The 25,374-nt window shown below is 45.6% G+C and overlaps 1 protein-coding gene and 1 long non-coding RNA gene across 3 annotated transcripts in view; both read left to right on the forward strand.

Moving 5' to 3' along the window:
* Positions 1 to 25,374, forward strand: part of LOC308190089 (uncharacterized protein) — a 148,369-nt gene that overhangs the window by 69,715 nt on the left and 53,280 nt on the right. For both annotated transcript variants that reach the window (XR_013946843.1, XM_080581054.1), the window contains one exon: positions 3,634 to 3,740. Coding sequence is in view for 1 of the 2 variants with exons in the window: in XM_080581054.1 (XP_080437180.1) it covers positions 3,634 to 3,679 (46 nt within the window). In the remaining variant the exon portion in view is untranslated. Of the gene's footprint in view, positions 1 to 3,633 lie in introns of those variants that run through there.
* Positions 11,631 to 24,369, forward strand: LOC308190090. Its single transcript, XR_013946869.1, has 3 exons — positions 11,631 to 12,001; positions 13,722 to 13,855; positions 24,267 to 24,369. It is a non-coding gene; the product is annotated as an uncharacterized lncRNA (long non-coding RNA).

A 25,374-nucleotide genomic window follows, 5' to 3' on the forward strand; every position in this document is an offset into this window, starting at 1 on the left:
GGAATTATCCTGTGCTTTAGAGATGGGGAACTGGCCTGAGGAGCTTGTCTGTGGACAGCACGCAGGTCCAGGGCTGGCGTTAGAGGCCAGGGCATGCAGGGACAAGGTGGTGCAGAAGCACCCATGATGGCACTGGGGACATTGTGTAGATGAGCTGTCACTACCCTGTTGATATGTATAGGCTTGCACACAAGGGCATTGATGCTGAATTTACATACCACCTTTTAAAAACGTAGCAGTTTTTCTTCACGGCACAGACCTTTTTTCCTGGACTCTTAGCTTTGCATGTGCTGTAACCCATCTTCAAGCCACCCACCTTTATGCCCTCAGCATTTAAATATGAAAGATGACTGTAAACATCTCGCATCTTCAGCAGCAGATCGAAAGCCCAGCCTGGCGCATCTCATTCAGTTTAGAAGTAACGACAATGTTAGCGACTGTGAGAATAGATCGCAGTCTGCCTGAACTAGTTTGTTCTCTAATGGCTGAAGTAAGCCTCAGTATAAACTGATATATATCTCACTGCAAATGAGGTAGCGAATATTTGTAGTGAAAATTTCAGTGTTAATTTAAACTGATTTAGGTAAAATCTGAGTATCTCTGATACATGCTACCCATACTTTCCATTTACTTCTCTTGGGGAAGAGTGAGTTAAAGCTGATTTTTCTTAACCAGGGAAACAGAGCTAATGTAATAAGCCTCTTAAGATTTCCTTAAACCAGCAACATTAACTGGGATATCTCAAACACTACAGTTATTTCAATGCATTGTTCTTCATTGCTGTTAATACAACCGCATTTGTACTTTAGCAGGATACATTTTATTGTGCTGTGGCTGTGCCGTGCCAGGCTACCAGGGAAGAGGTTAGCTGTACAGAGGGTGGGATCACTGGCATCCATCCCACAGGTGCCAGGTAGCACTGCATCCCTGCCTGATGCGCATCTAGAGCATTCGTGCTCCAAAAAAGGGGGGGCAGAGCAGGACGGGGTGACTCCTGGAACTGCTGACAGGGGAGAGTTTCGCTCAGGACTCTGAAGGTGATAAAAAAAATAAAAAATTAGCTTGACAGATTGCTTGCTTTTGCTGCCGTGGCCTTTAAGCAGTACATTAAGTTGGACAATGTGAGAACCAGCGGCCTCATGACCTGGGAGGGTGTAAATCTTCCCCTGCTCCCACCCCTTTGCTGCTTGTTGTCTCCTCCAGCATTTTGCCCTGCCAGAGGCGAGCAGGGGCACAAACATCCCCCAGCACCCACTCAGCATCTCGGCCAGGGTGCTGGGCCTGGAGGGGGAGGCTGGCCTCCAGATCTGAAACATCACTATTGGCGCTGGTGCGAGGTAGCTCTCACAGAAGTGGTCCTGCTTTCTGTCAGGGGCTGGCCGTACAAGCGGGCAAAGCTGGACAATGGTTAATACAGGATAAATAGGTGTCTTAGTATATGGTTAATCAATTGCTGTAGAGGCCAGGAGGTCAATGGGCTTCTCTCAATTTCTGTCACACTTGTATGCTTATGAGCATTTGTAATACATAATATTCATGTCTGTAGCATGTCCACAGTATCTATTTGTTGTTTATTAACTCTTTGTAAATGTTCCCTTAATGCACGTTGTGAGCTAACAGGTGATGCATAAAACTACTACAAAACTTTCTTACAGTTTTTGTTGCTGTTTTTGTTTCCCATCAGAGAATGAGAAATCAATGCATTCTAAATTTCAGCTACAAATAAACCCCAGAGTGAAGAGTTTGCAATGTGGTCCAGACAGTCCAGGCAGATCCTGTCATACCGGGCCATTCTGGTGTCTCTTTCAACTAAAACATCACTGAAATACTTATTTTGCATGCTCTGTGACAGCATAATCTCTTATGAAACAGATATCAAAACCGAAACAACATGTTTTGATGTTACTGAAAAACAACACTTTCATTGATCCCAACTGAGCTTTGCAATTTTTGGAATTTTCACATTGCAGAAGATTAAAAAAGATCTCGGTTTTCATTCTCATTCTGCTTAGGAACACAATTAACTGGAAAAAAAAATGGAATTCCCTTGCAGCTAGCAAGTCTGCTGTTTCTGCACGCTTCTCTGAAAAATAAATGGGATTACTTTGTTTAAAAAATGCTTTTAGAAACCTCTGTTAAAGCCCTAAAATGCACAGGAGGGCATGATCCTTCTTCCTTTGAAGTCACTGGCACAGTATCCATTGACTTGACAGGGAGTGGGATTGACTGAATAATTGTGCTGCCGTATGAATGTCTACCCTGACACTGCACAAAGTCACGCTGAAAGCCACTTGATGTCATTCTAATCCTGTCTCCTCACAGTGGTGTTCTGGAGAATAGGGTTGTGGTTTTTTTTTTCCCCCCCTCCGTATTTATTATTTGCAGAACGAACTAGTTAACAAATAGAAAGGACAAAGCCGAACGGCAGTGCCATTAATCTCTAAAGTAACTTGGTCTGCTGCTGAAGTGAGCAACTGCTCCATGCAGCAAGTGCTAACAAGGGGTTTTTAGCCAGCAGTGCTTTAATGTGCTAACAAGAAACCCGTTAGCTGGAGGTATCACTGAAATGTGTGGCTGAGCATTGCAATGCTGATTGTCACTAGGTTTTTGGCCAGAAGAACCCCGGTGCTTTGCATCTGAGCATCTAGAAAAGCAAACCCCTGCTGGGCGAGGAAGAAGAAGGGGCCGCAATACTCAGGCACTGATGCTGGCCAACGTGACAGCCCCACCTGCATAATGCTGGGGCCCTAATACAAGGGAGAAGGGGGATGAAGTGTTGCCTCCACCAAGGAAGCAACTCTGGGCGCAGTCCTCCTTGTAAGTTTTTGGGGAGAAAATAGGGCAAGATGGAGTCACCGCCCCGTGGATCTCTGAAGGTGCCAGGTCGTCCTAGTTGTAGCCTACCTGAGGTGTCACTGGACACATAAACTCAAACATGTATGGATAACCAGGTGTAAAAAGGTTCACAGCTTGTTCCTTCCAAGCTGTCCTCAGCCTCTGCATCCTCCAGCGTGCATCGGGGTGGTGGGGAAGGCATCTCCTTCTGGATGCTTTTCCACACTTCTCCACAATGACCTCGCATCTCTCAACCTTTTAAAGCCCCTCTGTCACTAAGTCAATCCAAATCTTCTCCTGTTATATGCTTAAAACCAGAACATGCCAAACCAACAAAATACTGTTTGATGGCAATGGGATAAAGCCAAGTTTCACTATGCCACTCTTTTTGTGTTCAACTATCCCAGGCCACAGGAAACATCAAGCCAGGTCTTGAGCTTTTATTTCTTTGGTGTTCAACTTGACTTGGCTATGGCAAGGTTGTCAGATGCTCAGAACAGCCTGTTTGATCGACTAAAGGGTAAAGTTTCAGGAAGTCAGTCGTGACGAGAAATGCCAGGTCTGTATTTTGCTGATGTGTATGAAGTAGGACTTTCTTTTATGATGAAATGCACCGGAAGGTTGTAGCACCATGTATTTCACTTTCAGCTGGCTCAGAATAAGCTTTGAAAAAACAAAAATCCCTGATCTACTCCTGTTAATCATTGATACGGTCTTTGATCTGTTGTCAGCTTTGTGTGGCTGATTGACGCTTCCCCACTTTTTAACCAGCTTTCCATTTGTGCTTTTCTTTTAAAGATTATCTGTTCTCCATCGTGGTTTGAGCAAGCAGAAGAAGCTGTAACAATGTGAAAAACTGTATTCTTTTGGTACCTCTGATCAGATGTGAGTGTTGTGAGTTGTCTTTGTGTAAAACTAGTGCCATTCCAAAGGACAAGGATTTGGAGTAATATCCAGACTGGCCAAACTCTTCCTCCTGACACAATTTCCAGCTCCTCTGTGACATGGACAATGCTTTGTAGGAGAAATCTCTCACAGCTGGGTGTCCTCAACTGCTTCCCTCTGAAGACTGCTAGAAAATCACTGCAGTTTTAGGCCTGAAACGAGTGTGAGTGAACACTTTTTGGGCACAGATGCCTTCAGCTCTTTTTCACTTTGTGGCTTTTGATCTAGCCTGTTTGGGTTACTGTACTGACCCTTAGTGGATGGTGCGATAAGCTGGGGCAGATGTGGTTGCTCCAGGAGCAGGTAACTCTGAGAGGGATACCCAAAGATGACATGACTCTGCCACACTGCCAGATTTGGGAAGGATGGAGAGATCTGCTGCCATGGTCAACGTTTTATGAGGGCAATAGCAAGGATGTTATTTCCTGTGAAACTGAGCTGGTGGAAACAGGCAAAAATCTACCAAGTCCTCGTCTTGCTGATGGCCTCAGGTGTCCACCATAGGTCCAATTTCTCTGATTTTTGATAGGACTCAGAAGTAGCTTCTGGTCAGTGCTTTATGGTTCCTAGCCAGCCGGTCACCGTGCTGTCACTCTCACTGTCTTTTCATGACATTTGCGCTGCTGACTGCCCTCACGCACTTCGAGGATAATGCGTAAAGGCTGCCTGATCTGCTGCTCCCACCGGAGGAACCGGCTGCACTTTGCTGTTCGCCTTATGAGCAAAGCAGAGGAGAGGTTAGTGGTTCAGGTTCATCACCGTTTACACAGAGGGCAGGCAAAACACTAAACAAACCTCCATACAGAAGGGCAATGGCAGAAGCTGAGCTGTCCCTGGCTTGAAATACCCTAAATCTGCCTCAGATTGTCTGCGGCTGCTGCTGAAGTGAGAAAGGGCTGTTAGAGGCACTCTTACATTCCCCGATAAAGCAAATGTTTTCCAGATACAGGAACCAGTCTTCCTCCTCTCCTCTTTAGATTAAATTGTCTGATACAGCAGAGCACGGACTTAACTCTTTGCACGACACCCAGGATGGAAATCCCCCAACAAAATAAAATTACTGACAGCAGAATAATTCACTCCTGATAAAACTGCTTGATCATTTTGTGTGTACGAGAGGTGCAAACCTCAAATTGTGTGTTTGGCAACATATGAAGGCTATATGCACATATAGTCAGTTGATGTTTTTACTTCCATTAAATGAGGTCTCTTCTTTTTCTCTATTTTCGATGCAGTTCTCCAGGGAGATTAATTTGTATGAAAGTAGAGCGCTAATTGCACAAAACAAGCTGGGGTACTGCAGAAGCATAATTAAATTTAAAAAAATGTGGTGTTAATACAATTGCAGTGCTAATTAAATAAAATTGGTGACAAGTGTCTAAGGCAGAGCAAGCGTAAGGAGAAAAACTGACAAAATGATCCATTTAAAAATTCTCGCAGATATTATAGTACACTGGTAACTGAGCCGAGTTAAAAGTAATTGTACGTGAAGCGTTGCACGAGCGCCTGATCTTGCTCTCTGTGAAGTGGGACTTTTGCCAATTCAGGCTTTAATGTTCCATAAATTGCTGATAGGAAAGCGATAGGCCCATTTTATTTCTGCGTGTTAAGCGTGGGCTATATTCAGGACCGGACAAACAGAATCCAGGCAACAGCCACAGTAGTGACGGGGGTAGATTGACCAGCTTCTCCGCAGCAGAAATCACTGGTGTGCTGGGGGGACCTGGCCACGCCAGTGGTGCACTGTGGCTTCAACCTCAACAGCAACTGGCTTTCCAGACCTGTGCAATAATCAGAAATAATGTGCCAAGCAAAGCCGCTGATCTTGCTTTGAGCTCTGGCGCACTGCACCTACACCCACACGAGTGCATCAGGGTGTATCACCAGAGGCCCTCACTGCTGAGGAGCAGGGCCCTCAGACAGCATACTGCTTCACTCCTTCTCTCCTTGGCATTTATTAGCGACTTGCAGGAATTGCACGACAACCCCCACCACTCCAGAAAGTTGCTCCTTGTGAACCCTGAGTTTCCTCACAATTTGTGTTGGCGGAGGGAAAAAAAACAACACCCTAACCTCCCCCCCTTCCACCCACAAATAACAACCCCAAAGCGTTTCTAGTCTGCGTGGTTCCAAAATAAATAAAAAAGCCCTTTCAGATGTGGAACAAGGCGGCCCTGTCTTCCTGAGTCAGCAGCCTAAAACAATAGCTAGGAGGACTCACCTCACAGCAATTTGTACCCTCTCAGGGGTCATGTTATAATACAGTAGACCCCCAGCTGTGGTTTTAAAATGTATTGGCTTGTTTTTGGAAGCTGGCTCGAGCAACTTCAACGAGCTTGCAGGAAATTAGTTGTGATCCATCATACAATGGGAATTTTGCCTTTGACTTTGCTGGGAGCAAGATCAGGACCTTAATGCCTGCAGAAGAATTGCCAGCTCCGTCAGCTCGCTGCGGCAGGGGGAGATGGCTGGTGGCTCTTTCTTGTGGGGGTCTCTGGGGCTCCAGCGCCCATTTCAGCTTCTGACCTTGCTGATGGCTGATCCTCTGTCCCCCACGTGAATGCTGCTGGTCTGCGGAGGTTGCTGGTCATTCATTATAAACGTGTTTTTAATCCCAATTTCTGTTTCAGAAGATTGCTGCTGGAATAAAATTGCTGCTGTGTTTCAGTCTGGCGCTTTTATTCACTTTCCTGTCTCTCTGAGTCTGAGTTCATCGTCCTTCCTGTCTTCATTAGCGTGACTCTTCCTTCATCTCCGTGGTCTCCGCATAATGGCCAGCGTGTTTCCTCACCTTCTTCTTGAAAGCAGCACGTGGTGCAGATCTTAATTGCCTCTGGGTTCCGCTCAGCTCCATCTTTCTGCAGATGGGAAGGGAAGATATGACTGAAATAAATAAAAAGTACAAATAAAAAATTAAAAAAAAAAAGGAAGAACCCAGAAAAGTAGGAATTGGCACAAAGTTGTCGGCTTCCTAAGAGCGCTTGTATCAGTAATAACATTAACCACATGGGCCTGTGTTCCCTCTTCAGAGGAACACTGTTGGCCTTGCCTGGCTTAGTTTAGAATAAGACTAAAACTGTTTCTTTGCTGTTTTCTTGCCTCAAGATGCATTATGCCCATTAATTACCCCGAGGTACAAAATGCCACTATGATCAGCCTCGAGAGTTAATAACTAGTTTAACCCAGTGTCAGGCACAGCTTCTTTCTAAATGTGACTTTGGGGGCTGTCTCTGTAGCATGGGAACGTGTTCAGAGCATATACATAGACTGAGCTTGTTTAAAATAGACTCTGTAGCCAGAGTGATTTGTCCAGAGCAACCATAAACACGTAGGATTCAGGTCATCAGTGCAGGAGGTGGGTGGCCAAGGTGGAGGCTGAGGCGGCTGGAGAAGATGCACCAGCACATGGGACATCCCCGGTGAAGACATGCCAGTCCTGCATCATTCCTGATGCTTTCCTAAAGCACTCTTGGGCCTCAACCAGTGTCCTGGGCACCATGTGCTACTTTTGTAGTGGAAAAAATCCCAGCCCTCTTGCTGAGACCCTCGGCGACTAATTTCTGAGCACTCAAAGCAAAATTAAGTGTAAGTGAAGACTACATACACAGCAGGAACTTTGTGAGTTCACACTAGGGGCTGAGGGTGCTTTACAGCCTGTCTGACACTGTGAGTTACTGAGTAAACAGGAAAAAATAAGTGATGACATGTCATAAAATGGACTTTTATTTCCTTTATTTTTACAGCTGTAGTTCAGCATACTCACTTATGACTGAAGCGGTAAAGCGTAGCAGTATATTTCTAAACAAAACAACATTTATGTATAGTATGTGAATATATACACAAAATGTATGTGTGACAAAATAGATACACTAGATACATATACTTCATTATATATATATTATTACAATATATTTGTATGGGGAAAAATGTACTGAAAGTGTATCTAGGGCAGGACTGCAGGACGACTGCTGTTTGAAAACATTGGGGAAAGATAAACAGCTTGCAGGACAGCAAAATTTCTGATATAGCTGTGATATTTATGGCCAGATTCTACAGCTGAACTCAAACAGTAGCAAGCATTGAGTGCCCATTAGGACCAGCCTCACTTATTATGGCTATAAAGTATGCAAATTTTATTACTGTATAGATTCCCTCTCTGAAGTAAAAGTCTAGCTACTTCCTTGCTACAGAGACTTTCCCAGGACCCACTGGTGATTTGCCATTTTGGGATTATCATGATAATTTGTCTGGTAGTCGGGTTAGAGGGGAAGATAAACACCTAGACTAACCCCTCAATTTCTTGTTTTCAGTTTATTTTCCAAAGCTGAAGGCTTGCCCCAGACCTGAAACACATGTTAGCAATTTGAGTGGGGGCACCGCAAAAGATACGGTGATGTGAGACTGAGGTTTCTTCACTTGCATCTCTAGTGAAAAAAATAGTAATTACCCCTATTGGTAGAACAAGGCTCCTTTGAGGGATTGCTTTCCAGTATTGCTAGGGAAGGGGCTGCAGAAAAATTACACAATCACAATTACAATAATAATAATAATAGTACTATCTGTCCTCTGTAGCAAGAATTTGCTGCTCTCAGTCCTCTGTTGCAATATTTTCACATACCAGCTCTCATTTGATATTTTTTCCTAAATGTACGGTTTGCTGAATAATGAGATAAATCAGGCTGCTGGCAGTTCAGCAAATGTTAGCTAATTGTTTTCTGGGGAGTCTTCACCATTTAAATAAATATTTCACTTGGACCCATTACTGATGCATCACTTTCACCACTCTGGTGACTTAACTCGCTAGATATGGAACAGGGCAGTGGTAGCTTTTCCATCAACACGCCTTAGGTCTGGCCGAGTGGACCGTCTAGACTAACAAAAGGAGAATATTTATGGTGTCATTTCCAATTAAATCCTTAGTATCTCTGCTAAGATGGCCAAAGTTGACTGTGGTGGTTTTAATTATGAGAGCATCTGCTACCTCAGAAGACTGATGACCACCTCACAGCCACAACTAACTCACACCCATGACCAGCTTGTAGCCTTGACCAGCTCATAGCCATGACAACTCATAGCCATGACAACTCACAGCCATGACCAGCTCGTAGCCTTGACCAGCTCACAGCCATGACCACCTCACAGCCATGAAACAGGCGTTGTGGAGTAGCAGCACTTGTTAACATCCATGGACTGGGCCAGATTCAGGACAACAAAACCTTGCAATGAAAGGCTCTTCGAACTGTTGTCATATCCCCTCCAGGCTTTCTTCCTGGCTCGCCTCATGCTGCTTCTGCTCCTGCCCATTCACATTCCCTCTGCCAGGGAGGACACAACCGCCGGACGGAGTTGTCCTGCTAATGACGCTTTTACCTGCCTGCCTTTCTTCTTGGGGGTGGGAGGAGAAGTGGGAGCCTTGGCTGATGCTCCTGGGCCAGCCAGCCTGCTTCTTGCTTTCATCTGCAGCCTAGGACATGCACATCTGTACAAAGCGCTGCCAGGTCCCCTTGGCTGGGCTTTGGGGCTCCGAGGGCTCCTTGCTGACCTGATGAGCTTGGGGTGGGCTGGTCTGCATGTGCTCGTGGGGTGGAGTTGCTGGGGCAGCTGCAGGGAGTGTTTCCTATCAGCCGCTGGCATGATGTAATGGTTGGTCTGCAGTGTGGGAACACGCTGTTTCCTGTGTTTCAGTGTTACTGCAAACGACCGGTCAGAAGATCCTTTTCAGAAGTGGGACGGGCAATTAAATAAGTAGCCGAACCTAAAAAATATGTGTATAAAAGCGAAGGCACTATGCCTGCTGCCAGCTCAGAAAGCTGCTACATGCTTGTCTAGCACAACCTATATGTGCCACACAGGCTCCTTCCAAACATCGTGGTGTTAAATGTGCTTCGGCGATGACTTGAGAGAAAGCCATCTTGGCAGGGAGGAATGAGTCTATTCTCCATGGTCCTTTCAATCCCTGGCCTCTCTGCTCAGCCTGCCAGCCCTCGTGTCAGCAGGGAGGGACTGTCTTGGATTGGGCTGGCTGCTCCATAAAATACCCGATGGCTTGTGAGAGTCCTGGAGCCCCCAGATGTGCCTAATCCTGCTGGACAGTGAGATCCCTTTGAGAGACGGTTTGAAGCAAAGGCAGGTTGCTTGGACCACTCACACCTGAAGCCTTGTGTCATTCCCTGGCTCTTCTCCCCTGGATGAAGCTTTATTTCAAAGTTTGGGTAAGTCCTCCGAGGGTATCTGCAGCACCTCCTCTGCATCCAGCATTGGTGGTCCACATTTAGAACTGAAAAAAGTAGGCTGCTGACCTAAGGGCAGCAAAATCACCTTGTGTGTGCCTCTCTGCACATCATTTTGTGCACTTCTACAATGGCCTGTGCTGGCTTGCAGCACTGGATGGCCGGTGTTATTTGTGGCTCTGTGGTCCCTCCAGTCTGAGCTGGGACTTGTCCCCGGGGCTGCAGCTTGCCCACTGCTTTTTAATGGCAAACTTGCAAGTGCTGCCATCCTCCTGTCCCTCCTTTGCCCTGACCCCTGGGTCGCTGGACCGTAAAGCGATCCCAGCCAGCTGTCGATCTATGTATAGATCACCAGCGTGCTTATGTAAGGGCTTACCCTGCATCTTCAACCAGCTGAAGTTCTGTACTTTGTCCCTGCGCCATTCCTTTCACAGCCCCCACGTGTGAGGTTTAGGAGCCACGTGAAAGAGCAAAGAGTCTTTTCCTGTCTCCTAGCCAAAAGGAGCATTGCATTTCTCTGAGTATGCGTGTGCATGTGTGCAGGACCAGGCAGGAGCAGAGGTTTTGCCTGATGAGCCGCAAAACTGGGGCCACGTGCGGTGCAGATGGGCTTACGTGGGGCTGCTCATTAGCTCCAGCAGCACACCTCGTGTTCCTTGGCTGGGAGGTGGGGGATGTGAGAAAAATACTTCGTGTGATGCGTCATGAAGTCTGCTTCCCCCCAAAAATTAAAAAAAGGAAAGTATAGTGAGAATAATAGTTGCAAGAAACCGCTCTGGGCAGCCAAGATCCCTTTGAAGTTGGCGTGCCTTTTGCTGCCTCCAAACCATGCTGGAGCCGGCGCCACACATTGCACTCTGATCATGAAGGGATCTGCAGCAGGAACGGGGGCTGCAACACCCGAGCCCAGCTTGGTTTGCCTGCATTTTCCTGCAAGCCTCCTCATGCTGCTCATGTGGGATGTCCCGAGTGCAGCATTGCGCCTAGGGGGGCTTTGCAAGGCAGCACGTGAATGCTATGCATAGATACAGCAATTTTGGAAGCTGTTGCACTTTCTTACAATGACGATAAGAGAAAGCGAGCTGAGGGAAGGCAGGCAGATTGAGCTGGGTGGGCCAGGGCAGCTGAGCAGCCTCCATTCATCCATCCCTGCCTCGTGTTCCCCCGCTGCAGTGCTGACAAGTCATATATCCCCAGCACCGTGCTGTGGTTTCTCTCTGGCTCCAGGAGCCTGTGTGCCAAGTGCGGCTGATCGGCCTGCTGACCAGCTGCATCTGGTGCATCCAACGCCAGCAAGAGGCTGTGGAGCATATGCTCCTCTCTGAGGGACAGCACATAGGTTGGGCAGGAGGTACAGGGGAAGGGCAGAGACCTGCTTTGCTGCTCACTCCCTTGTTTTCCCCCAGGATGAGCAATGCCCAGTTGGAGCCGGGGGAAGATGTCCACGGGCTTGCACAAGCAGCAGATACAGCCCTCCCAGCCATGAGGAGTCCCAGGGAGGAGGTATTAAACCTTCTTTCTTCACTCTTTGCCTCTGTGCTTCTCTAAAACCCATAGCAAACATCAAGAGAAATTCCTGCACCTGGCGCAGAGCCCACAATGACAGCAACAACACCGGGATGATCATACGCTCAGGCTGAGCATGCTTGGGCAAAGAGGTGGCATCCTAACCTGTTCTCCAAGTCTGGGCTGCAGGTGATTAAGCAACAGCTGACGTGTCTGGGATTTTGATCACCTGCTAGAACTGATCAGATGGGTCATCTGAAAGACAGGCTGTGATGTTTTAAAAGAGGCTCTTCAGGAGTGGTTTTGGGAAATGGGAGGGTGGTGATTGTACTAGTCAGAGCTGTGATGGGGGGAAAGATTTGGCTGATGAAAATGTGGGGTTGAGGTGCTGGTTGGTGGAAAACTCAACATGAGCTGTCAAGGTGTGCTTGCAGCCCAGAAGCCAACTGTATCCTGAGCTGCATCCAAGCAAGCATCACCAGCTGGTAGATGGAAGTGATTCTCCCCCTTTATGCCATTCTCCTCAGACCCTACCTAGAGTATGTGGACCTCTTGCAGCAAGTCCAAAGGAGAGCCACAAGGATGATAAAGGGCTGGAGCACCTCTCCTGTGAAGACTGACTGAGGGAGTTGGGGATGTTCAGCCTGGAGAAGAGAAGGCTCTGGGGAGACCTTATTGTGGCCTTCCAGGACATAAAGGGGGCCTACAGGAAAGCTGGGGAGGGACTCTGTCAGCAAGTGTACGGATAGGACAAGGAATAATGGTTTTTGTCTAAAAGAGGGTAGACTTAGATTAGATTTTTGGAAGAAATTCTTTACTTGGGGGTGGTGAGGCACTGGCACAGGCTGCCCAGAGAAGCTGTGGATGCCCCATCCCTGGAAGTGCTCAAGGCCAGGCTGGATGGGGCTTTGGGCAGCCTGGTCTGGTGGGAGGAGTTCTAGGGGTTGGAATTAAATGATCTTTAAGGTCCCTTTCAATCCAAACTATTCTGTATTAGAGGTGGGTCAGACCTGCTTGGTGGAGGAAAGGTCTCAAACACTGGAAGGCTGATATCAGCTTCAGAAATGTCTCAGTGTTGAAGGAATGGCATTAAGTCAATAGGTCTTGGTGTTTTGTTGCTATTTAGAGAGATATCTTCCTTGATCTTATAGAAGTCAAAAGTATTACCTGCATCAGTTTTACTGGGTTTCTAGGACCAACTGAAACACTGTGTGTGTAATGTTTAAGTTCTGGGGAAAAAAGTCCTTTTCAGCAACTGGAGGGCTGGCACTTGTCCTGGGAGCCCCGGGCAGCTGGACTGTGCAGCCCAGCTCCTATGATCAGGGCTGCAGGCAGAGGGCCTGCACCTGAGGCATGCTTGCCAGGGTCCCAGGAGAGGCACAATGCTGGAGCTTGCTTATCCTTGGCAGCCAGAGACATACGGATGTGTCCGAACACAGCAGCAGTCCCACCAGGGCTCTGATGCATGTAAATCACTCCAGCAGCAGTAATGCTGCCTGTGCTCATGTGCATGCTGTGCCTTATGTATATAGGCACTTGGCATGCATCCCAAAGAGTTTTTTTTTTTTCTTTCCTCATGTGTTGACTCCCTGTAGAGTTGCACATTGATTTTAGTTGAGGAAAATTTGAGGAAATAGTGTATCTGTCCTTGTACCTCAGAGCCCTGCGCTCCTTAGCCTGACAACACACACGTTTACTGGATTTAGTTACTGTGGAGAGGGCAGAGCAACTGTGGTGAATTAATTAGTAACTTCCAGAGGTGTTGTAACCTCTAGAGCTGGGCTGTTACCTGGAACACCCCAGAATAGTTGTGTGCAGCTCTGAGCACAAGGGCAGCAGTGTTACCTGTTGAGAGGGGAAAGCCAGGAGAGATGCCCAGCCTGCTGCTTCTGCTGGTCTCAGAGAGAGGATGATGAGGAGGAGGGGAGATGACTGGAAGGGATGGCTCCCACTGCTGCTCCAGGGTTCTGAAGCCCTGCATTGCCTCAGCAAGCTGCATTCACCCCTATGCTCTTCAAATTCTTATTGGGAATTTTCATTTCTGGCACTGAAAAAGCGGTATCAGTTCAGCTGAGAGGGTCACTTCCATAGCCAGCTGTGACTGTAATGAATTAAAAGTGCAGTAGGAGAGCGGATTTTTTTTCTAAAAGGTCTGTCAGTCCAAGTCTTTCTTCTTAATTGTTAAACTTCACATTGATCCTGCAGAGCTGGAGTGACATCTGGAGATGATTCCCTTTCCTTCCCTCCTCTGCAGTGCAGGAGTGTGTGACCTTCCTCATCAAACGTAGATGTACCAGCTAGTCACGTGCCAGTAATGTTCAATGAATCTGGGAAAGAAGGTAAGCAATGTACACTATAAACTTGCCTGCAAATCATAATGTATTTCTTTAAATATGGCCAATACAGGGATTTTATCCTCCTCATTAAGTTATCTTAAGAGCACCTAGAGGAATGTCTGACAATCTCCAGGACCCTTATCAGTCAATGGGACTCGGGAACTTAAACTCCTTAAGCTCTGTTGATGGCTTCTCATACTGTTCTCATAAACTGCTACCGCAAAAATAATTTTGGCAGGGTTCGGAGGCTCTTACATGTGCTCTTTGGTTTCATCTTTTGAGCCACAATTACTTTTCTGGCCTGCACTGTTACTTATTCAGTTTTCCATGTGAAATCACAACCTAGCTCTGAAACAGACTGGAATTCATTAAATCCGAGCAGGATATTCGGTTCTATAGATCTTGTTTGAGAGTTGGTTGGTGATTCTGATATAGTATTACAAATTTACAGTTGTTCTTGGTTGATAATTATGTTCTAAGTCTGTCCTTCAAATTAATCTGAGAGCACACTCTAAACAGCTCTGCTATGGCTTTGGTTTAAGTAAATTACTTACAGGAATGACACATTTGTTACTAATCCTCCAGCCTCTTATAGCCAAATTCTGTAATTCTCTCTCAGACTGGTAATTCTTTCTTATGCAAGCCGACCTACTGCCTTCACATTTATTCACCCGGTTCAGACCACCACTTAAGCACATGGTTAATTGTAAACATGTGTTTAGGTCTCATTGACTTCAGCAAGGCTTAAGTGCTGTCTTGAATAGGCATTCTTTTCCAAATCAGAGCTGGAAAATTAAATTTGTCCCCCTGTATAAAAGATCAATTCAACTGTTATGCCTCCAAAGGAAAACTGAAAGTTCTGTTGGATTAAGGCAGGATATACACTTAGTGTAATAAATATTGCTGAATACTTTGTCAAGTAAACTTTTATGCTGGAAGGAGTGCCCTTAACGTAAGCTATAGCGCTTTTTGAAAGTATCTCTGCAGAGACACAAAATGCATCTAAACTATCTGGCAGATAATAATTTTAGTGTCTGTGACTAGTGAAAAACCTGAAGTGGTGCTTCAATAGGACCACACCAAGGAATTGTAGAATTAGAAATTAATGACGAGCAGAAGCAAGACTTCTTATATTAAGAAAAATAAAAGGGTTATGCATGTCTTATTTGGAGTGAGTCACTGTTTACACATTCTTTATTCTTGGTGCAAACCCTAATAGAAGTGCTGGCCTGTCAACTCTCATTAAAAAAAGGAATAGGAAGAGGATCACGTGCTGGCTGTCCATGTGCATGGATGTGTGCTGCAGATCCTGGGGAAGGAGAACACTTTTGCCTTCCTTTTGGCTCTGTTGAGGTCTGACACAGGAGGCAGAGGTGGACACGCTGAATATGGGCAAGATGCCCTCAAATCTGCCTCTGCATCCCTCCCTCAGTGTGCATCCTGTGCAAGGCAAGTGGGCTGCAAGCATTATTTGAGGATAAACAGGTAGAGGATGATGATGATTCCAGTAAGTGTACAAACTGCTTTTCAAGCATGCTTGTATTAGGGCCATACTGTGTAATATCCACAAGCTCTAGTCTAATTGAGCTTCATGGCAGTAGCTTGAGTGAATAGTGCTCACCTGGAATGAACAAGGCAGACCATACTCCATGCTGGGTGTTGGCCTCTTTCGTCTGGTGACATGACCCCATGCTGGCATTCCATGTTCTTTTCTCAGGTGACAAGTGACAGAATGTCAGGAAAAGTCCTCTAGTTGCACCAGGGAAGGTTTAGGTTGGACATTATGAAGAATTTCTTCATGGAGAGGGTGGTTAGGTGTTGGAATGGGCTGCCCAGGGAAGTGGTGGAGTCCCCATCCCTGAAGGTATTTAAGAGATGTAGACATGGCACTAAGAGTCATGGTTTAGGGATTTGGTAGGTCACGTCGATGGTTGGACTTGGTGATCTTGAAGGTCTTTTCCAACCTAGGTGATTCTATGCATGTATGCAACCCTGGCCACTAGGGAAGCAAACTTCCCCACAGAGGTTAAGGTGAACTGGAAGGCTCTCAAAGGCTCTGCAATAGGCAGTGTGTGTGCAGTGGGGAGGACAGCTCTTGCTGATGTGTTGCTGTGTTCAGGCTTCTGTGGGCACCAGCTTTATATCAGCGTGTAAAATGGGGCCAAAAAACCCTGAGGAGGAAAACGGGCTCACAGAAAGTGATAAGTCCCAGGTATCATACTGCAGGCACAAAGTGAGCAGGATGGAAATCTTAACAACTCTCTCCTTACAGTTCTTCAAAAGCAGTAAAATAAAGAGTTAACCTTTAAAAACATTTTCACCAATTACTCGGCTTTCCCATGACATCAGTCTTCTCAGTTTCTATAGTCCTTTGAAGAACAACATTACTAATAACTAACCTCGTGTATTTCATATAATCCTGAATTTTCCTTTGAGCCTTGAAGGAAAATCACAATTTCCCCTGTGTTAAGCTTCACTTTGAATTTGGAGTTTGAAATTTTATATGTAGGACATTGCAAAGCAGTCTTGGGAGAGCAAAAAGATTTTTGCTTCTCATGTTTGCAAAACACTTGGCATTAGTCATATGATGGCATTTTAATTCTTTACCATCATTGCAGATATATGTGCAGTACATAAAGTGTGCCCAATGTATGGGATATACCTAAATATGCAGGTATATGATTAACGCACAAGCCAGGTGCATAGGCTATATGACAATGCATAGGCAAAATGTTGTTAGTCACTCTATTTCCCATTTTTTTTTCTGAGTTGTAAACTGTGTCTGTGGAAGGACAACATGATCCTGACTAATGAGTTGGCTCAATCCAGAAGTATTTCTAGCAGAGCACAGCTCCCATTTTATGGTTCCCAGTAAATGTTGATGGTGACTAGACTAGAGCATCCCAAAGTGCTCCAGATGCAGCTGAATAAGGGCCTACTCATGTAAACACCAGGTGTAGTGCTTCTAATAGGGCCCTAAGGGCTGGCTTGTCACAGCAGTAGTGTGGTCTTGCGTGGGTGTAAGGAACGGTTAGTGGTTTCTCTAGGTTGGCCATGCTCATCCTCACCAATGCATTGAGATGCTTTATGCACTCTGAACAAGGAAAAATGCTGAGCAAATGCGTTTGCAAACCCCTCAGACTTGTGCTCGTGCTCGATTCTCCCCTCCTCCCCACCCCCAGCAGGCTGTCTTTTCGTGTGTGATTTTTTTCTTTTTCAGTGTGCACTTCTAGGCTTCTGTTCAACTCTCTAAGAGCAAATAAAAGGGTTGAATAAACTTGCTGATGCTCCCTATTTCATGGCCTGTTGATAACTACACGATAACCCTCTCCGTTGGATTCTTCATTCAAAAAAAAAAGGGCAAAAGAGGGGAAAAAAAAGAGAGCCTTTGTCAGCCTCGATAGCACTATTTTACCAACAAGTTACAGTGAGAACATCAGTTTCCTGTCCTTTCATTGGAGCCCATTGATCTTTTTCCCTAGTAAACAGAACGGCTGTAGCTTTTGTTTGGCTTGTGCTTCCCATTTGTGCTGTGCATTTCAGTGATGAAAAGTGCTGTTGTGGCCATTCTGCCGAAGGAAAATCAGGACAATGGCAGTGGGACAATGAGTGGGAAACGTGTGGCAGCCATTGGAGGGGGACAGTGGGTGCTTGGGCCATTGCCATAAACATAGTGACCTTCATGGAATGGGTCCCTGAGAGGCTCTAGCAAAACAGGAATGGGATTTCAGGCTGAGCGTTGCTCACCTCTCCTGTTAAATCAGCCCTGTGCACGATGTGCTTGTCACAGCCTTCAACAAGCCTTTCAAAGGTGGCCAGGTGGTTGGAGGAACGTGGTGGCAGATCTGAAATCTCTCTTGCTTTGTTACTTATTGCCTCCAATTATTAGCTAGTTATGACAAATTATTGTGATTAGGTGTGGGTTCTCAGCTGTGGAGGTGTGCTGGAGCTGCAAGACCAGCTGTGAGCTTTAGGAGCACCCTAACTAGTGAGGTCTCTCTGCTATAAGAAGCTGAGTATGGGGGAAGGCCTTTTGGGGTAGGTAAAGTACCAAGCACAGGGAAATATTGAGGCTGAACCAGAAGACCCCGTGCTTGGGGTGTGTGTGACTAGGACGGTGGGGTGTGATCCCTGCAAAGAAATCAAAGCCTTTTTTCTTGCCTTTTTTATTCTTCTCCCAGTCACTCAAGTGAGTAATGCTTTAGAAAACAGAACAGAGATCTGGGGTTTCCCTTGATGGTAAGATGTCCAAAAATATGTTACTGCTGGCAGAAAGCAAATGCATAATTTATCTGATCTGAGGTAGCAAGAAACAAAGTGTTTTCTTGGCCTTTCCTGTATTTCAAGCTTTGTTTAAGCAAGCAAATTTCTCTTTGTTGACTTTCATTGCATGCAGGTATTTTTCTTGGCCATATTGTCTGTAGAATTTGGTAAGCTTAAGTAAAAGAGAAATAATATAGCAAGTCTCAGGAAAATATTTCCTGTGAAATCCCAAATCCATTGAAATCAAGATTTGTTGATTTTTCTTTTGTTATTTTGTTTTGATAGCAAAACTTGATTTCAGTGGGATTCTGGCTTTTCTTAACTGCTACTTATCTGTCTTGCAATGATGTTGGCTTGGCTACTAGCCACAACTCTATGATGCCAGGCACCTGGCATCTACAGAACAAACATGAACCTTTCCCCCAAAGCTTGCAGTTATGGCTGTTCACATTAAGATCTCCTAGACTTGTGTTGTCTACTGAAAGTCTGAAAAATTCTTCAGCTGCTGAGCTCATAGTATGGCTTGTGCAACTCTTTCTGGAAAAAATGTGGAAAAAAAACTGAAGCAAGTTGCAAAGGTGCATCTCTACCAATACAAGTTTTGCTGTGCATGCTCTTGAGTTGTACTCATGGATTTGGGTTGTTCTTGTTAACATACAGAAGGTTAAGGCCTTTGCAAGCACTATGAGACTGAACAACTCTTTTCTTCCTCTTACGACTGTTAATGAACTTCTTGCTTCTCAGTCATGGTCCGTGCATGTGATTAGCCTATATATTTTTCCCTGAAAATAGTAAAAGGGAACATTTGTAAAATGATTTGTCTAGACTGTTTGAGTCTCAAACATTGTTTTTGTGTAGAGCATACAAAATGTGGGAAATCTCAAAACAGAACAGATTAAAGTAAAACTGGATTTTCCACGAATTACAATGTCAAACAGGGTTAAATGTTGTGACTAAAATCTTGTTTCAAAATAATTATAAAAAAGCATAACCTGAAATGCAGAAGTCTTCAGATTTGATACAGTTCTATAACATGCTAATACTCTCTTCACTGCATTCATTGTAGGTAAATCTTGGAGAAATGTAGCTTTCAGGAAGGGCAACGTACAGTTGACCAAGTTTGTTTGTGTGAGAAGCTTGTGTTATTAGGCTTGGGCTCTTCTAAAGTATTATGTTATAGTTGAAGATTAATTTTAAAATCAGACAAATATCTGTGAAATTTGAAAAATAAATGTCCAACTATTTTAAACTCGGAAACATCTATTTTTATAGTCTTTGTAAAATATGCATACTGTATACCTGTTAAGTGAGAACAAGGTTATACAATTTTGTATGCAACACAATTATTTGTCTGTGCATCTATTGCGGTAATTTGGTTGGCCATATAATGCTCACATGCATCCCCATCCTTGTGGAGGGTATGAACCTAAGGCACACTCTTGCAATGATAGCATCTGGGTTTGACTTCATCCCCCTGATGCTGCACAACTGAAGTTTCTGGACCTGTGAGTGCTTGACTTGCCCTTATTGACTTCATGGGGCAAACCAGCTCTGAGAAACTACATGCAGGCAAAAAATCTCTTAGTCTGGGCCTAAGGAAAGGGGAGGCCTAAGGGAACACTGATTACTTACTTCAACAGCTTTCACGTGTTGTTCTTGCTTATTTCCTTGCATTAGGTAGGTCCAGGTGTAAGGTATGCTGGCAGAAATAGCAGTATAAAACATACATCCAAGTGAGGAGGCTCACTGCCACAGTGTAGGTTAAGCTTAAACAACAGTGGTAATACAAAGCTGTTGGGTTAGTCAAGTGACATAATCCCTTTTTCTGAATAAAAAGACACCAGACACTTTTCTGTTTCACTGTTAGGAAAAAGGCCAGAGCCTTACAGTGTCAAGCTCTGTTCCCACATAGTCCTGTGGCCTCCTAGTCCCCGAGGGTTTAACCAAGTCACATAGGATAAGGCTTCTGAAGATGTGTGATCTGGAAATGCTCTTTTTTTCCCCCATCTGCTACCAAGACAGCCCTGCCCTGGGGGGCAGGAGAGGGCTGATGCTAACACTTGAGTGGGACAGTACTGCCCAGCCATTCTGTGTTTCCCTTTTCACTCCTGGGGCCTTTCCCTTTTCGTGGCTGATAACTTACAGGTGCACTGATGAGCATCACGAGTAACTGCGAAGCTGCTGGGTGGTTACTGCTGTTTTCTTTGCTGTGCCTGAGGTGCTGGGGAGGTGACACAGGGGCTGGCCACCTCCACCCTCCGGGGTGGGCAGGGAGGTGGGTGGCAGCTGCTGGGAAAGGCAGGGAGAAGAGCCCTGGCCCCCTGAGGAGTGGGGGAGGCAGGTGTGCTTGGGTTGCAATTAACCAGAGCAGATTGTGGCCAGAGTAAAAGGGTAAACACCCTCCTCCTCAGAAGGTGCTGTGGGAGGCTTGCAGCCTAGAGATGGCCAGGTTCTGCTTCCTGGGCAAAAGGCAGGATCTCCTGCAGCTTGAAACCCTACTTGCCAGTGGGGCTCCAGGCTTTGCACAGGGGCGTGGGACAGGTGGGGGTTTAGGGAGGTCAGGGTGCCCCCTGGGGAGCTCCCCCTGAGCTCCAGCCCATCACTGCAGTGAGAGCTTTCTGCTCCTCTGCTCCCATCCATTCCTCTTCTCCTGATTTTATCTGCAGACCCCAGGCTAGGGCCTCACAGCGAGCACCACAGGATGGTTTTGGTATGTGCAGATCTGTTCTACAGTGGCACCAGGTTGCACTTTTTTGGCCACTTGTGTACAGCCCAAAGTTCCTCTTTTTCTTGTTCTTCATCCTTCCATCTCTCTTTTTATTTTTTTTCCTCCTTGAATGATTAAAAATGGACACGCTTTGTCAAGACTTATTAAAACGGTCCTGCTGGCTGTCAAGAGGCTTGCATTAGAATTAGGGAAGGAGAGCTTTTAATTTTTTTTTGTAGTGTAAAGAAAATGGGGCTGAGGGATGGGGTAGGGATTAAATAAAGGAAAAAGGATGACAGGTGGTCTAAATTCAGTCCTGAGTTCTCCTCTTCAAAGGGAGGCTATTTCCTAGGTGCTCACATTCTCCCACAGAATTTGGGGAATTAGCACAAATTGTGGCCTAATGATGTGACCGAGCCTTTATGTTTCTGTTCTCCTCCTGGGCAGCTCATGCTGTAGCCCTTAGGTGTGCTCCAGGCTAAAACACTGTCAGGTGGAGCAGAGGGCTGGGGTGATGGAGAGAAGCAGGAGCTTTCCTGGCTGCTGTGCCATCCCACACAGAGCACACTCACAAGCAACTTGATAGCACTGGAATTTGCCTTTTTTCCTTGCCTCCATCTTTAAAAACTCTGGGGGGAAAAAAAAACCAGGGGTGGCTGCTGCTGCCAATGCACGCTTGCTTGTTTTGAGAGCCCACATCTGAAAGGCCTTGTGTTTTTAAATTGATATGCATCTTCCAGTGGCTTGCTCTTGCAGATATCCACTGCATATTTGTGCTGGGAAGACAATACTGCCCGTAGGGTTGGGTTGCAGGAAAGAGGGATGTGCTTCGGGGACTCAGTGGGGGGGATAGCATCGGCAGGGCAATAAAGCTGGGACAGAGTGGCAACACATGCAGTGGCAAAAAGCCACCAGATACTGGCTGAAGCCTTCTTTCTAGGAAAGCCAAGTCTGCCCTGTAAGGAAAACTATGTAAAAAATCAAAGTAGGGCCCTGGAATAATTTCCTGTGCGTATCGCAGGTGAGGAAGACAGAGCTTTAAAGGAGGATGCTGGTTTTAAGTCACTTCTGCAGCAGTGAACAAATCTTCTACTCAGTTAACCTGGTTGTGGGCTTACATTGATGCAAATGCATATAAGTTGACCAAATATGTAAATTCCTGTGTGCATATAAATCCACTGAGATGCAAGATTTTCAGTTTTCCTTTTTTTGCACCAGGGTCTAGTTCAGGAGCACACTGGTCCAGTATTTTGTGATGGAACTAATCAGTATGCAAGGAGTTGCATGGATGCACAGAAGTGTATGCAGCTTACTGCAGTAGCCTAAATTGCTTTGATTAGAACTTAAAAACTTAAAACCAATTCAATTTTGTGTGTGTGCGCTACTTCAGAGTCACTACAGAAATACTGAACTGGTTTAAAGATACCAGTCAAGATCTCTGTTCAAAATGCTGTCTTGGGAAAGATGCGATGGTTGAAACTAGTCATGGATCATAAAGCATAACTTTTTAAAAGCTTTTTTTTTTTTCAGCTATCACTTTTCACGTAAAATCAGGCTTGTGTTTTTTGAGAATTGTGCACCTCTCCTTCTGGCTCTGTTTTCCATTTTTTTTTTTTTTTTCTGTGGGGAAGGCAGATTGTTGTGAGGAAGACAAATTTTTATGAGCCAACCTGAAAGTAATGTAGGCTTCTACCCAAAGCTTGAAGAGCTGCAGAAATTTTCATGACAATTGAGAGGCAAAATAGCTGAACTTTACTGCCTTGTTGGCCTCTGCTGTTGGTATTGCACAAGCTGAGAGCATCGTTTATGCTGATAGTTCTAGGAAAAATGTGTTGTAGAGCTGGATACCACAGCAATAAACATGTGAGCGGGTAACCTTGGTGTTTAGGATTGAAGAGAACGCCAAAGGACCTCCTAGTACTGCCACTGGAGAGAAGGCTTCTCAGTGGTGCAGGGATACATCCAGATATCGCCTAACTCGACGCCTTTACCTTTGAGCTGGTCCTGTGATGCTCGCAGAGGAAATGCCGGCGCTGATAGGGCTGTGATTATATTTAGCAGAGGCGCAGTGGGAAGGAGCGGCTGCTTGGATGCAGCGACAGAATCAAAGCCAGCTGTAGCAGTGAAAGTCTCACAGGGTTAACCACAAAGTCTGCCTGCAGCTGCTGCAGCTCAATAACCAGCATTCACACGCGGCCTCACCAAACTGCCTTGTGACATTTTTGATTCATGTCAGGGACAGAGTACCATTGTTAGGGGGGAAAAATAACTGTTTTATAAAACGTTCTGCAGGCTTTCAGTCATTTCAGTCCTTATTCTCCGCTCTGTGCCACTCTAGGTTGGAAAAAGTTCTCCTCACTTTGCTTTTCCAATTGCTGTTTAAAAAAGAAATGTTTCTGGCTTGATTTCTCTCAATAAAGAGCATGAGGTTCTCTGTAAAGCTCAGGAAGAGGCTAACAGTGGGCCCTGCTCTGCCTTTGTTGCGTTGCTCTGAGCACGGAGGAGGCTGAGGTTTCTGTGCCTCTTGGTGGTGTGAGGAGCAGCAGAAGCAACAGCCTGCTTCCACCGGCAGGAAGGACAGAGGGGTTCAGGGGATGGGCGTCCCCTCTTGTGACAAGCCACGGGGAGGGTTTCTGAAGCGATTTTCCTGCTCAAGAAGCAGCTTGTCTGCAGTCAGGCCATCAGCCTGATTGCTCTGATCAGGCCAGAGCAGTGGGCTCTGGGGATGCAGGCTCTGCTCGTTTACTTCTTTCAGCCCAGAGATAAAAAGCCTCTTTGTTTTTCAGATTTATGGAAAAGTTTTAAATTGTTTGTCGCTCCTTGCCCTGGGTAACCCCATACTGTGCTGCTAGCTGGAGCTCCAGGGCCGAACACCTAGCGGCTGGCGGGGACAATGGGACGCTGTGAAAAGGCCTTCCCATTCTCATTCTGCTGAAGGAAGTGCTGCTGCAGGGGCCTCCATGCATTTTCACAGCCTTAATGCCTCATTTGCTTTAAGCACGTACAAGGACTTGCAGTTTGAGGAAGCAAATTAAATTAATGCTGTTGCTTTTTTGGTTCAGCTTTTTTTTTTTTTCTGAAGAAGTCATTCCCCCCACATCCATGTTACTGCAGATGTTCGGATGAGGTTGGTTTGGAAAAAAAAGGTCCTAGTAAAAGAATAGTTTTTTTTTTTATAAAAAAAAAAAAATGTTGGTGCCCCTTGCATCTGCCCTCTTAGGACTTTAGGCAGAGATGTCTCCAAGCCTGCTGTTATATGTTACATAGCCTGGCTGCAGCCCCGCGAAGCAGAGCTTGCCAGGACCATAGCACTGGGTCTGGGGTCTCCAGGAAGAGCAGTGAATGGCTCTGCAGCAGAGTGGTGGTATTCAGGACAGCTCCGTGGAGAGCTGATGCAGGTACCAGCAAAGCTTATTAACTCCATCTCTGTGCTCTTTGAGACAGGCTGAACTGCTCCAGGACTAGGAGGAGTAGGAGAGCAGTGTACGTGCAGTACTGCACCCCTACAGAGCTGGCCTGGGAACCTCTGTGCTGTGCCAGGCTCCATCCACAACCTGGCTAAAGCACCTGCAGGTAATTGGGAGCTGACTGCGCCTGACCGGAGGGCAGTGTCAGGTTAATTAGACATCTGCAGGCTATTCTTAAACTCTCCTTTTTTTTTTTTCTCCCATTCCCCAAATGGGATACTACTTAAAATTATATAAATATATATAAAAGTCAAGACAAAAGAATTAAGGCATTCCACCCAGATTGGCATGGAACACATTTTTTACTAAAATGACTGATGTGGGCTGATTTAATCTTAGTAATTTCCCTTTCTCAGGTACTAAAAACTGTGGCTCAGCATGGCTATTTTGATTTTCCTGTTCTATGATTTACTTTCCATATTCTGCATTCATATATTTTTCTTCCCTGATTCTTAATGTGCTTAGCCTGTTCAGATGAATATAAGATCTCTATAGTAGCATCTGAGATCGTAATCTGTCTATATCAAAGGCCAGAATTATTCCCTGTTGTTTGTAAAGGAATTATTTAATAAGTAATCCTTGTAAGTGTCAACATTACACATGAGATGACATAACACTTGGGGAAAGTAAGGACTAAGCCAATATTCCCACACCAGCTTCAAAGCTAAACATGCTTTCACATACAGATGCTTCCTATTTCTCGTCTGTGGCTTCTATTTCCCACTAATTGGAGTTGACACTGGAAGGACCAGTTCTTCTTTTCCTCCTCCTGGATGTTTTGATTGGAATGTTAATACCGTCCTCTTTCATTACCGGGCTGTGCAGAGCGGTGTTCAAGGTATAGGATCGGCTTTCCTGCAGAAGCTGCGCCTGCCCCGTGGGGTGCCAGAGTGGAGTTCATGCACAGCTGGCTACTGGCAGTGCAGCAGTCCCAGTCCTTGTGTGCCTGTGCTTTTGGGAGCAATGAAATCTGGACCGAGATTTTGTGTTTCTGGCCTGTCCTGCCCAAAAGTAAACTTCCTGCTGAATGAGCACAGAGAGAACTGAGCTGTTCTGCAAGTAAAATAGTGAAATCTTGGAAGCTG

The sequence above is a fragment of the Anser brachyrhynchus genome (genome assembly GCF_964034855.1).
Source record: "Anser brachyrhynchus genome assembly, chromosome: 2".
In the NCBI taxonomy this organism is placed as follows: domain Eukaryota; kingdom Metazoa; phylum Chordata; class Aves; order Anseriformes; family Anatidae; genus Anser; species Anser brachyrhynchus.